Below are 14,628 nucleotides of genomic sequence, written 5' to 3' on the forward strand. Positions count from 1 at the left end.
AGTACTGTATGTTTGAATCATCTGGTGTCTGTTGATAATCTGTCTGCAGAATTCTACACTAGCCATGGATTTTGAACTGTCTCTAAAGTCAGCCCAGCATATAACACATTGCTACAATGCAACCTGGGCTTATGAGAGTACAGATCACTGAAGCCAGGATATCTCCACCCAGATATAGACACCAGCTGTAGTTGGTAGAAGGCACCCTTACCGTTGTGCCTGCTGTGGTGACAGTAATGGATCTATGAGTACTCCCAAGTGGCTAACTTTAATCCTTCGTGGGGAGTGTGGTCACATCTATATTTCATATACATCAGGTTTTTCATCCCCTTCCACATTACCTATTCACATAGCCAGCATCCCAATACATCTCTTATTGCTGAACTCGCAATTGCTAAACCAGGGGTGGGAAAAGATCCTGCTAGAAGGCAAGATCCAGAAGTGACCCACCCTCCACAGGTCACTTGGACAGGTGAGTGGTGCTGGCCACCTGTTAATCATTTGACATATTATTATTGCCCAGGAGGACTCCCCTGAGTGAGTGCCGAGGGCCCTGCTCCTCTCTGCCACTTACCATCTGGCCTGGGGTGGGGCCTGAAGCCTCATAAGGACTGTGTGGTGCTTGCTGCCTGCTGCCCAGGAGGACTCCCCTGAGTGAGTGCTTGAGGGCCCTGCTCTTGCCACTTACCATCTGGCCTGGGGCGGGGCCTGAAGCCTCATAAGGACTGCGTGGTGCTTGCTGCCTGCTGCCCAGGAGGACTCCCCTGAGTGAGTGCTTGAGGGCCCTGCTCTTGCCACTTACCATCTGGCCTGGGGCGGGGCCTGAAGCCTCATAAGGACTGCGTGGTGCTTGCTGCCTGCTGCCCAGGAGGACTCCCCTGAGTGAGTGCCTGAGGGTCCTGCTCCTACCTGCCACTTACCACCTGGCCCAGGGCAGGGCCTGCCAGGCCTCACTAGGACAGTGTTACTGCAGGAGGGGCACAGAGTGTTTTTAAAATGTTTTTTAAAAAATTCTTTTGGATTTTTTGTATGTGGGGGGTGGGGGTGGGATGGATGTTTGGTTGGGTTGGGGAATTATTTTTTTTATTTTGATGTTTTTGTAATTTTTAAATTTTTTTGTTTGTATTGTTTTATTGGTTTTGTTTGTTTGTATAAGTTGTTATTTTGTTCTTAGGGGGAGGGGTCAGGGCTGCCGGGGAGTGGGCCCCAGCCCACAAAATGGCTGGGGCATGTTCCACAGGGGGGGATGCACTGGGACAACCGATCTCAGTGATCACGGGTAGGAGGAGGAGTTACGCTAAGACCAGACCATGTCATTACAGAGGAGGCAGGTTTAGTCGTTGTCTGAGGACTATTCCTGCCTCCGGGTCTGGTCCTGACCGGATGGATACTAGAATCAGCAAGGGATACCCACATGACCTGAAGGTGCTGCTGTGCAATGCCAGGTCAATGATTCATAAGACCACTGCCATCCATGACTTGATCATGGATGGAGGACTTGACCTGGCATGTGCAACAGAGACTTGGTTGGATGAAGCAGATGGGCCTGTCCTTGCCGCTGCTTGTCCACCAGGTTTCTCTTACGCACAGCAACCCAGGTCATGTGGGCGGGGAGGGGGGGTTGCAGTGATTTTTAGAAAGTCATTAGTTTGCACCAGGCGTCCTATTGGGAAGACCCAGTTTTCTGAGTGCATGTTCTGGAAGTTGGGCAATAGGGGCAGTACAGGATTCCTTTTGGTGTACCGACCTCCCCGCTGCACCAAGGATTCCCTGCCCGAGCTGCTTCAGGTCGTGGCGGATGTTCTCCTGGAGACACCTAGCTTGGTCGTCCTAGGGGATTTTAACATCCATGCCGACACGACCTTACAAGGGGCAGCTCGGGACTTCGTGGAAAGCATGGCCTCCATGGGGCTGTCCCTGAATAAGTCTAGCCCAACCCATAGCCGCGGACATGCCTTGGACCTGGTGTTTACCTCTATGGATGTTGGTGATCTGACACTAAGTAAAAGTGAAACAAAAGAAGTGCCATGGTCAGATCACTTCCTGGTGCAACTGGACTTCTCTGCGACCCATCCCCTCTGCCACTTAATGGATCCAAATGGTTTCCAGAGAGTGGTAGGGGATGCTTTATCCCATGTTGATGGCCTTTCAGCTGATTCCCTGGTGGCCCGCTGGAATGCGGAGTTAACCAGGGCTATTGACTGTTTGGCTCCGAAGCGCCCTCTCCGATTGCATGGAGCCCGGAGAGCCCCGTGGTTTTCCACGGATCTGAGGGCAATGAAACAATCTTTGAGATGGCTAGAGAGCGGTGGCGGATAATTCATTCCGAATCTGATCGGACACAGGTTAGAGCTCAACGTCGAGCCTACCAAGTGGCGATAGCGACGGCGAAGAAGAATTTCTTCACCGCCTCTATTGCATCTGCAGAAAACAGCAGCAGGAGACTTTTTCAGGTGGTTCACAATTTAGCGGAACCACCTGTAACATCGGGGCCCAGTACGGGCCACATGTTCTCCTGCAATGATTTTGCAAAGTTTTTTGCAGATAAAATCGCTCAGATTCGGGAAGAAGTAGACTCCACCGTGGGAGCAGGGCCAGGGCGGGAGAGTGCTAGAGTTCTGTCTAGTCAAGTTGAGTGGGATCAATTCCAATCTGTTACCTCCGAGGATGTGGACAGGCTGCTTGGACGAGTGAAACCAACCACCTGTCTCCTGGATCCTTGCCCATCCTGGCTTATAAAAGCTAGCCGGGAAGGACTGGGCGATGGGCTTCGTGGGGTGGTGAATGCTTCCCTCCGTGAGGGAGCCTTCCCAGACCCGCTGAAAGAGGCAGTTATTAAACCGCTTCTTAAAAAACCATCTTTAGATGCGGCCACAATGGCCAACTATCGCCCAGTCTCAAATCTTCCATTCTTGGGCAAGGTGATAGAGCGAGCGGTTGCCGACCAACTCCAGGCACGCCTGGAAGAAGCGGACCATTTGGATCCCTTCCCGTCGGGATTCAGGCCTCATCATGGGACTGAAACTGCCTTGGTCGCACTGGTTGATGATCTCCGGCGGGCTAGGGACAAAGGTGAGAGCTGTTTCCTAGTTCTGCTGGATCTCTCAGCGGCGTTTGATACCATCGACCATAACATCCTTCTGGACCGTCTTGAGGGGCTGGGAGCTGGGGGCACTGTCCTACAGTGGTTCCGCTCCTTCCTCCTGGGCCGTGTTCAGAAAGTGGTGGTGGGGGATGAGTGTTCAGACCCCTGGGCTCTCATTTGTGGGGTGCCTCAGGGTTCTGTCCTCTCCCCCATGCTTTTCAACATCTACATGCAGCCGCTGGGAGAGATCATCAGGAGGTTTGGGCTGGGTGTTCATCAGTATGCAGATGATACCCAGCTCTACCTCTCTTTTAAATCAGAACCAGTGAGGGCAGTGAAGGTCCTGTGTGAGTGTCTGGAGGCGGTTGGAGGATGGATGGCGGCTAACAGATTGAGGTTGAATCCTGACAAGACAGAAGTACTGTTTCTGGGGGACAGGAGGCGGGCAGGTGTGGAGGATTCCCTGGTCCTGAATGGGGTAACTGTGCCCCTGAAGGACCAGGTGCACAGCCTGGGAGTCATTTTGGACTCACAGCTGTCCATGGAGGCACAGGTCAAATCTGTGTCCAGGGCAGCTGTTTACCAGCTCCATCTGGTACGTAGGCTGAGACCCTATCTGCCTGCGGACTGTCTCGCCAGAGTGGTGCATGCTCTGGTTATCTCCCGCTTGGACTACTGCAATGCACTCTACGTGGGGCTACCTTTGAAGGTGACTCGGAAACTACAACTAATCCAGAATGCGGCAGCTAGACTGGTGACTGGGAGCGGCCGCCGAGACCATATAACACCGGTCTTGAAAGACCTACATTGGCTCCCAGTATGTTTCCGAGCACAATTCAAAGTATTGGTGCTGACCTTTAAAGCCCTAAACGGCCTCGGTCCAGTATACCTGAAGGAGCGTCTCCACCCCCGTCATTCTGCCCGGACGCTGAGGTCCAGCGCCGAGGGCCTTCTGGCGGTTCCCTCATTGCGAGAAGCAAAGCTACAGGGAACCAGGCAGAGGGCCTTCTCGGTAGTAGCGCCCACCCTGTGGAATGCCCTTCCAGCAGATGTCAAAGCGATAAACAACTACCTGACATTCAGAAGACATCTTAAGGCAGCCCTGTTCAGGGAAGTTTTTAACGTGTGATTTTACTGTATTTTTGGTTTTTATGGAAGCCGCCCAGAGTGGCTGGGAAGGCCCAGCCAGATGGGCGGGATATAAATAATAAATTATTATTATTATTATTATTATTATTATTATTATTAGCATTTCTATATTTAATCCAAAGGAAGATTCTTCCATGAACTTTGCTACGCTGATAAGCCCAAGAAAGGTGAATGTGGTTACCCCAAAATGGCCTGGCAGGATCAAGCCTGAGGGCCACTGCACTAAATACACGTTAGAACTGAAACATAAGGAAACTAAGAATGGTGAAGGGCAAAACCACCTTTTTGCTACTTGTATTTTTGCTACTTGTATCTGTATTTTTTAGCCAAAGAACCAGAGAAAAGCATTGGTTGGTTGTTTTGTCCACTGGTAGATGGCATTAGGGATTCAAGGTATGAGGAACAGAATATGACAACAGCTGAACAGTGTCAAGCTAAATACAATATGATCTCATCTTTCAACAACACACTGTTGGAGGCAGGCTGGTTGAAATTGCACAAATAAAATCCAAGCAAGGTGGAGAGCCTAGAAGTTGTTTTTGCACTAAGTCCATTGGGGTTACCCAGCATGGAAAAAGCTTTTAAGCTCCCCACCTTGCTTGCTGGGCAAGGCCCACTCAGCACACCTGTTCTGGGATGCTCTTGCAAGATCTCACAGGGCCATATGAGTTCCCGCAAGATCTTGCACAAACATCCTAAGCCTTCCGGAGCCAGCGCCTTGCCCTCCAAGCAAGGTAGAGAGCTTAAAAGCTCTTTTCATGCTAGGTCTGCTAGGGTTTCCTGGTGGTCAAGGAGCTTTTAAGCTCTCCTCCTTGCTTGCTGGGTGAGGCCCACTTGGCACACGGGTTCTGGGAGTAAGGGGTTCAGACTGAATCATTGGGCAGCTGCACACTTGTGGCACAGGCTTGCTTGAATAAACAGAATTCTACACACTTAAAAGCACTGGAGAAACATTTGTAAGTGTATTATTACATTGCAAACAAAATGGAAAAAGACTGGGCCATATGCTGTAGCATGAACTGGAGCGTTCCAGGCTACAGGGTGGGGTTGCCTGATCCAGGCCTCATTGCTAATTTACCCTTGCAGAGCAGGAGATTCCACCCCTTCCATTCCGGGTTCCCCTGCCCCCCAGCACTGCACAGAACACAGGCCTTGTGCTGGTTTCCCAGGCCATGCCCACGTGGCAGCCAGTTCCCAACCGCTGTCAGGCTAACCAGATTGCCTCCTCCTTGCTCAGTCAGGATACTGCAGCCTTGACAGGATGTGATTCAGCATCCTGTTTTTAAGTATCTGATAGAGTCAGCAGCTTCTGCCTCCACTTCTCCTTGCTGACTTCAGCTGCAAGACAACAAGGGATCACAGCCCGTGGGATGGCACAGCATGGCTATTGTCTTCAGGCGTAGCCCCCCCCCCCCCCCGCAGGCTGCTAAAGCCTCCATTCACTCTACTTTAAGCACATTCACTCAAAGCCCTGTAATTGTGACTGACCTATAACTGTGACCCGAGTCATGGACTCCACACTATGCAACCCACATTTTCCATAATGTGTTCAGCTTCCTAGATTCAGCCTTGAAATGGAGGCAGTAGTTTGCCTGGAATGCTAGCAATTATTTGTTTGGTGCTTGTGTGGTAGTCTTGAAGGCTATATTGTGGCTCCTCCTCCTCCTCTTTTTCTCAGCTGTAGCCCTAAGCTGCGTAAATGTGGCTGGCCCTGATAGGGATAGGGATAGGAAACCAGGTAGCGAGAGGCGGGGTTTGCACATACCTTCCCCCAATCCCTGCATGGGAAGATCGCCTGGCCTTTCTCTGGATACACTGTTGTGCCCAGATTACTTGAACTTGCCAGAGTCTTTCTCTTATGAGACTCATTAGAGCTAAATCCATCTTCCTGAATGTTTGGTGGAGTAGTGACTTGCCTCCATCTAATGAAAACATGTCACTGTCTTGGACCAAGTGAGTTCCAACTGCTCCGACTCACCCCTTAGCCTCAGAGGCCATGGTTGGCCTTGGTTGCCTAGTGAGCAAAGGCCAAAGGGGCAACACCAAGGAGGAGGGCAGGATATGCCACCAGAATAGGGTGATAGGGACACATCATGTCATTTCTGTTCCTCTTGAATGAATGTGATTTTTAAAATTGCAAGCATGTTTTGTAAACAGCTTTGAGAGCCGTTTGAGACTGTAAAATGGAGTATAAGGCCCTTCTTTGTGTGCCTCCTCCGTGAGAGGTATGGAGGGTGGCAGTACCAGAATGGGCCTTTTCTGCAGTGGCTCCCCATATGTGGAATGCTCTCCTCAGGGAGGTTCGCCTGACACCTTCATTATACACCTTTAGGTACCAGACAAAGATGTTCCTCTTTAACCAAGCCTTTGGTTGATTGACATTCCCTTTTAAAATGTGTTGGGGCGTTACTGGGTTGTTCTTGTTTTTATTTTGATTATGTATTTTGTGTTTTCATATTATGATTTTATCCTGTGAACTGCTCTGAGAACTGCAGGTATAGGGTGGTATATAAATTTAATAAGTAGTAGTAGTAGTAGTAGTAGTAGTACAAATAGATAAATAGGTACCGCTCCGGCGGGATGGTAAATGGTGTTTCCATGTGCTGCTCTGGTTCCCCAGAAGCGGCTTAGTCATGCTGGCCACATGACCCGGAAGCTGTATGCCGGCTCCCTCAGCCAGTAAAGCGAGATGAGCGCTGCAACCCCAGAGTCGTTTGCGACTGAACCTAATGGTCAGGGGTCCCTTTACCTTTAGTAGTAGTAATAATAATATTCTAAATAAATAACTGGCGATCTCCTCTGCACAGGTAAAATATAGTACTTTTTCACACAACACATCATTAACTGATACTGTTTTGTTACTGTAAGATGTTGTAATAGCCACTGGCTTAGATATTGGAAGAGAGGTTTGTCAAAGTAGGGCAGAGAAATAAGCAGGATGCTTCAATACCATCAATAATTTTCTCTGCTGATGAAAATGAAGAACAAATAGCTGATGCCCAAAATTATGGAAGTTATGAATTGACATTAGTGAAATCAAGTACACATTCCACTTCTAATAAAAAGTCAGAGTGTAACACATTATAAAAGAGCATTAGATAGGGGATTGGCCTGCATGCCACAACTGCCACTGCTGGCTTGATTACTGAAGAGGACAAGAGGCTTGTAGTTGGATCACATAAAGTCAAGATGGCCAAAGAAATAGTTGTGAAAGCCCTGGATTAGGAATTGAATTATCTATGTCAGAAGGATGAGATGGACTGCATCTTCTTAATAGCCATAAATATACAAATAAAGTTACACTAAAACCAGACAGTTCAGATCAGCAGTTCCCCAGCATCATCGTAGAACAGTATTATTTCATGTGCAGTGAACCAGGTGGACGATAACTCTACCACTACTCTAGAGAAAGGCTCAGGGGGGGACGGACCAGTTGAAGTAATTACTCATAATCTTGTAGATTTTGTGAAGAAGGGCACTGATAAGAGCTTGCAGGCCATTGGAGGTGATACTACAAATGTTAACACTGGCTGTTGGGTAGAGGTCAAGCTTGGTCATAAGCTGATCTGGTTGGTTTGTGCCGTCCACACCAATGAGTTACCCCGCGACAACTTGATTACAGCAGTCAATGGGAAGACCTTGTCTATCAGCAAATGGACAGTTAACATTCAAAATGCTAGACTCTGCTACAGAACTTGAAATTGATCCTTCATTCACCAAACTCTCAACTGAGGAGCCTATTGCTTCACTGAGTGACAGTGTTATAAAGGATATATCTACTGATCAAGCACTGTGCAAATGCTAAGCATGATCTGAATGTTCATGTTCTGTTGTGCACCCTCTTTTTGGAGTGCTTGTTCTCCTGGGGCGGTTCCACTTCCCCTCAGCAAGGCATAACCAGAAGACATTCCTTGTGGATTGTGCCTACGCTACTTAAGCCTGTTTGCTTGCTTGCATTCAAATGGCCATCCTTGAAAATGGGTCCTTTGTGTTTCTATCTAAGCCTGCTGCATGATGGGAGATGAGAGATTAAGCTCGACTCCCCCAAAGTGGGCCTGGGACGCTGCACAGTGTGGCTTTTCTCCTTGTGTGGAACCCTCTCCTGTGGTGTGTGTGTCTTGCAGCTGACAGAAATGTGCAGATTGCAGTCATGATGAAGCAAATCCGTGTCACCATGGCAGAGTTGGCTGGCATTGCAGGCAGTTTGTTCCTGCTGGGAAATCTGCCTTTGTGGGCTCCCTGATTGATTTCCTCCTTCCTTGCCCTGAAAGAGCTTTTGCATCTGGCACCGTGAATGGCCTGCAGTCTCTGAAAACACTGCTTGGAATTCTTGGGTAGTGAACACAGCCTACACCCTCTTGCTCAAACAATACCCTGCTCAGAAGATAACTTTTGTTGGCAGAGTGCTGCAAGCATTTGGAGTGAAACTTGCCAGCCGCTCTTGCTCGCCGCCTGCCCTTGTATCTGAAAGGCAGTGGAGGCCTCATCAGATGTTACCTCCAGAAAGGGCGCTCACCCTCCTGGCCAAAGTGTCAGTGTGCTCCATCCTGTAACTGTCTTTGCTCCTTGTTTCAAACATCCCCAAGAAGGCATCAAGAGGCTGTTGGTTCTTCCCACAGAAATTTGACAGCAGCTGCCGCTGGTCAGGAGTAGACCAGTGGCAAATTGATGGGTGGAATTGTGCTTCCTTTAAGAGAGGCTATGATGAGAATTCTCTGTGGGGCAGCCTGCCTTTGACACGACACATTCTTAATAAAACTATACTCATTTTGGTATAATCCAGCATTTAATGTTGATCATTTAATTCAAACTCTTGAACTGTGTCAGCCTACACAAAAAGGAACAAATTTTAGAGCTTGCTAAGCAGCATAAGACTAGGTCAGCTAGATCAGACCAAAGGGGCCTCCCTTCTGCTTGATCTGAAAGCTGCAGTTAGAGCATAATGCTGCAGCATGACTGCTGACAGGAGTGAGACCTCGTCAGCATAGAACATCTGTGCTCAGCTGTGGTTGCTGATTTGCTACCAAGTCCAATGCATTTTTATTAGTATATAAAGCTCTCAACAACTTGGAGCCAGTTTACCTGCAAGATCCCTTGACCCAATATGGCCACCTGACTGCTTCAATCTGCGGAACTGGCATAAGACCCCTTCCACATTTGTAGGAAACTGATCTTTTAGTGTGGCAGCACTCACACATCAGGCAGGCGTATTCACTGTATTCTTTTCATACCTGCTAAAAGCATTTTTGTTTATTATTTTATTATTTATTAAATTTGTATACTGCCCTTCAGCCAAAGATCAACAGAAAAATACAAAATGAGAATACAAAATGCATTAAAAAACCTCCTCTCCCAAGCTTGTCCAGATATGTATAATGTTGACATATGTTTTAATCTGTTTTTAGCTTATCTTTGATTTTAATTCCTCTGTGAATGTTTTAAATGGTAGTTTTTATTGATAACTTTATTGCTTTCTTTTTGTATACCACTTTGAGGGTTTTCCCCCTTACAATCAAGTGGCATATACATTTTATGAGATAAATAAATAAAATAGGTCTCCCTAGCTCAGCCTTTGTTTCTAGTGAGGGCAACCAGATGCCTCTGGAGAGCTCACATCCAGATCAGGGTGAGGGCAGCAGCTCTTCCTTGAGTTCCATGTTTCACACATGACTGATGGTCATTGATAGACCATTCATTCATTCATTCATTGGTTCAATCTGCTTGTAAAGCATCTGTTCCAGAGACTATCAAACATGTTTTGTGGCAGAGGCTAATTCTTCCAAGTGAAAAAGTACAAATGAGGGGACATTTAGCTTCTTCCTCCAGTCATGATAGATTGTGCATAGTTCATTAAAACTATACATAGTCCCAATGAGGATGGAAGAAGGAGCTAGTGCATTAAGGCAGCCTTTCCCAAGCTGGTCAGCCTTACAGAGTTTACTGTGGCCAGTAGTCGGGGATGATGGAAATCGAAGTCCCAAAAACATCTGGAGGACCTCAAGGTAGGGAAGGTGGCTTTAATAATTTAAATGGCTAGATACAGCATGGTGAGTCTGTATATAATCTTTGCTAAACAGTCAACTTATCCATAGCTGATCTGCAGTGGAAACTTGTATGCTTTGTAGATCAAGCTTCTTGCGCAACCTAAGTCTTGTTGCTGCCAAAATCGCAGCTCGTTGTGGTTTCTCTTTGGAAAGGGCAGGCCCAGCAGAGCTGAGGTTGTGATATAGTCTGGAGCCTGGGCACAAGCATGAGCTTGACTTTCTTTCTCAGGTAGTTGATTATAGCACCTTCTTGGGTGCCTTGACTCAGAAGACTGCTTCTGGCACTGAACTGCATGCTGCAGAAACACCATCAGGAATGCAAATGCCTTCCTTTCTTAATAGAAGTGTTGGGAATCTGCAGAATGGATATGTTGATAATTAGTTCACCATATCTTTGCTGAATGGATGGCATCTCTCTGAATGACAATGGAAAATCAGCAGCAAGCTTGGGATCCCACAGCACTTTCTTTGGCAAGCTTAAAGGTGTCACAGCCAAATGTGAGCTCTGGCAATTCAATCCTGGTGTCTTAATTTCCTCTTGCAATTCCCATTAGATGTGGCCCTCCTTGCTTCCTGCTTCCCAGCTATTAGAGAGCCACTTCATGCGTCCTGGACTGGTAGCTTCTCTCCAAAGAAAGTGGAGAGGAAGGTGTTTCTCGAAAAATGGACAGACTTTAAGAAAGAGAGCCAGTGACAGCCTCAGGATTTCTGACAATACCAAGGCACCAGTTGTCCAGTTCTTTAGCCCCTCTCTACAAGTTAGGCTGCCTTAATGGGCACAGTCCTGTAAGTTGCCACCATATTTAAGCTCTTTGCCTTGCATGTGTTTAATTTGTGAATTTTCAGCTGGCTGGCTGCCAAGTGTGTAAAGCTGTGATTACACGAGTTAAATGTGTGCAAGTTGTGAGTTGAAGGGCTCTTGCCAAGATGGTGGATAAAAATGGTTTTCTGTTGCTCCAGAGGATAAAACAAGAAAAAGGATTTAGGTCAGGCATAGGCAAACTTGGCCCTCCAGATTTTTTGGGACTACAACTCCCATCATCCCTAGCTAACAGGACCAGTGGTCAGGGGTGATGGGAATTGTAGTCTCAAAACATCTGGAGGGCCAAGTTTGCCTATCCCTGATTTAGGTTAAACTTATTTATTTAATTTCTTAAACACATTAGTCACCTTTTTTTGCCAATGCACCCCAAAGCAAGTTACAGCAATCTAGTCGTCCATCAATAAAACCACCATAAAACAAAACATAGAACAAATCAAAAGTACATTCTTATTTTTAAAATGCAGGATTAAAATGCCCCACCCACTAAAGGAGCCCACAGATAATTAAAATCCAAAAACTTTGTTTCTGCCTTGTGCCTAAAGATGAGGAGAGCATTTTTCCACAGGCAAGGAGCCACCAGTGAAAAGGCCCACCCTTGTGTGGCCACCCTCTAGAGCCCCTGTGGAGGGGGCCCACAGAGAAGGGCCTCCAGTGATGATCCCAGGGTCTGGGTCAGAGTATAGGTTCAACGTCCTGCTTGACAGTGGAGCAGACTGTGTTGGAAGGTGATGAGCCCTCCTTTGTTAGAGATTTCTAAGCAGAGGCTGGATTGTCACCTCTTTTCAAGGATCCTGTAGCAACAGATCTCCTGCATTAGCAGGAGGAGGTTGGATCTTTGAGACCCTATCCAGCTGTACAATTCTAAATTGAGTCACCTTCCTTGGAGGTTTTTAAGCAGGGGTTGAATGACCACCTGTCATGGATGTTTTAGCTGAGATTCCTGCATTGTAGGGGGTTGGATTAGATGACCCTTGGGGTGCCTCCCAACTCTGCAATTCTATAAAATTTTCCATACAAAAGCCTAATTGTTTGTTTAAAAACAGCCTTATGTTCACCTATTTGCTACTGAAATGGTGCCCAGCAAGGAAGTATGCGAGGTGAAATCTTAACATAATGAGGCTGTTTCACTCTATATGCAGTGCAGAACTGGGGTTTGGGGGGGGGGGAGAATTTTACTTACTCATCTGTCAGTGTGACACTTCTTAATCTACTGAGGTTCAAATGAATTTGGAGTTCTTTTGGAGCCCAGCTGTTGGACTGTACTTTTCTTCTGATAACAAGAGGTGCTGCTGCTGTTTTACAGAGCCTGAAAAGAAGAAAAGCCTGTAGGAGCTTAATGATTTGATGAGCTTCAGCTGGTTTTCTCCCCCCTCCGTTGCCCTTTCTTTTGAAAGGCCCTCTTTCATCAGGATATGTTAGGGCAAGTGCTTTCTGAGCCAGGATATGGTGGGGGGAGCACAGTGTTCCGTAAAAGCCACCCCTTCCTGGGTAGCATCAACAGACTTGGAGAGTCCTCTCTCCTTCACTCAATAGTTGGTGGCCGTTTTCTCCTCTTCTCTTTTGTCTTGCCAAAAAAATAATAAAATTGAGTAGCGAGAGGATGTTGGTTATGAACCTTTCAGATTTCGCTGACTTCTGCCTGTCTTTTCGACCAGTGCAATGCTTCTGCTGCTCAAAGAAACCCCGTCCAAAATAGTATGTATGGAACGTTACCCCTCCCATTCCCCTCTATGGCTTTGCTTACTTGAGGTTTCTAGGTTCTGTTTAGGTTTCTTCTCCTTAAGTGAAATCTTCTGTGTCATTGTGTTTATTTCAGATCTGATGTTTTGGTAACTAAAATGCAAAGATGTAAGGTTTCTTTTTGTATGTTGTTTGCAGAATTGTTAACATATAATTGCTAACACTTGCATTTTAAGGGAGCTGTATAGAAGCAAGCCTGATTTAAGTCGGTTGGGGGTTCATCTTTGCTTGTGCTGTCTTGGGGCAACAGCCAGAGAAGATACTTTGCAGGCAACTAGTGTGAGCAGAATGTGGTTTGTGTGTGTGTTTGGGATGGGTGCTCAACACAGATGCTCGTGTGGTCCTTGAAAAGATGTTCATTTCCTCCTAAAAACAGTCATTGCAATACAGATTTTCTGGATTTCCCTATATTGCCATATTTGAGGGCAACTTTGATGATGATTATGTTTGTGGCAGTGAAAATGCCATGTCATTTGCTTGTGAGGCAGCTGCTGAAATCCGGGAAGCACGCCTATTTTATTTTGCATTTTTCACTATCAACAAGCTTCTTGAAACATCTTGAATGCCTTTGCCCTGTCCAGTGGTGACCGCATGGCCGCAGAATCAAGGCATCGTCTGTGGACTTCGCTTTCATTAGGCCTAGCTGTAGAATGATCTCATCAATGCTTGATAAAGCTGCTTGGAGTTTGCGGGCAGTTGGCAATTTCTCTCTCCTCTTTATCATAAACAGGAATTGTGTATTGCCGAGCTTAGAATGGCAGGAAATGTTAGGAGAGATTGCCTGTCGGGATTTGTGGCTAATGGGAGAGAGCACTCTTCATCGCTTGGCTTTTCTGACTTCAGACTTTTTTTTATTTAAAAAACTGCCATTGTGCACCAACATATCTCCTTATGTGCTGTCCAATTGTTTTCCACAATTTTTTTTCATTGTTGGCCTGTCAATGAGCTCATATTGGTGGGAGGTTGTTAGTTTTTGAGGCTGATCTTGAAGAATGAATTATAAATTTGGGGTAGTGGGGGAACCTAAGTTCTTCCGGAATAAAAAAGATTGTGTGCTTATTTTTATTTTTATTGTGTTGCAAGTGTTGTGTCTGCTAAAAAGCCCTCTTTTCTCATAAATCCCAGCTGTTTCCGTTGAGGCTTCATTAGGGAAGTTCCCAGTCAATTAGAAATCTGTTTTTTTAAGCAGGAAGGAGTTGAACGGGACTCTATATTTGAAGGACCCCGGTTCAGTTCCTGGCATTTCCAACTTAAAAGATCTTAAAGTTGGGTAAACCCTTGTCAGAATAACACATTAGAGCAGGGTTTCCCAAACTTAGGTCTCCAGCTGTTTTTGAACTACAATTCCCATAATGATGTCCAAAAACAGTTGGAGGCCCAAGTTTGGGAAATCCTGAATTAGAGGAACCTTCCCCAAAGGAGCTGGAGGTGTTTGAGAAAGGCTGCACTAGAGAGCTGCTACTAAGCACAGCAAGCCAGTCTAGGTTAGGCAGACCTCCCTTTTTTCTTGAGATAGGACCATTCTTTTACAGCCTTTTAAAATGCAGAATCTCTCACACATGTGCAGTTTTGGCCAGCCAAGTCTGGCGAAATGAATGAGAAATGCACAACAGAACCAGCCTGCCCTTGCCGGCATCCCAGTTTCTCTCAGTCACAAAGCTGGGTTCTCCAAGCTTTATTTTTGTTCTTCCCTTTCATCCCATAATTTTTTTCAAAACGTGCAGTTGGAAGATGGCATGAAAAGGGGGTGGTAGTTTCCTCTCTAAATCCCAAAGAATCATCTGCAG

General features: G+C 46.6%; 1 protein-coding gene across 3 annotated transcripts in view; it reads left to right on the plus strand.

Annotated features, from left to right (window-relative positions):
• Positions 1-14,628, plus strand: part of SSH1 (slingshot protein phosphatase 1) — a 51,375-nt gene that overhangs the window by 9,873 nt on the left and 26,874 nt on the right. Inside the window, exon 1 of one of the 3 annotated variants that reach the window (XM_079949340.1) lies at positions 12,290-12,796. The exons of the other annotated variants lie outside the window; for them this stretch is intronic. Within the exon in view, the coding sequence (XP_079805466.1) occupies positions 12,702-12,796 (95 nt within the window). The 5' untranslated portion in view covers positions 12,290-12,701. Of the gene's footprint in view, positions 1-12,289; positions 12,797-14,628 lie in introns of those variants that run through there. 3 annotated transcript variants of the gene reach the window in all.

Source organism: Podarcis cretensis (genome assembly GCF_951804945.1).
Source record: "Podarcis cretensis genome assembly, chromosome: 13".
NCBI classification, from domain to species: Eukaryota; Metazoa; Chordata; class Lepidosauria; order Squamata; family Lacertidae; genus Podarcis; species Podarcis cretensis.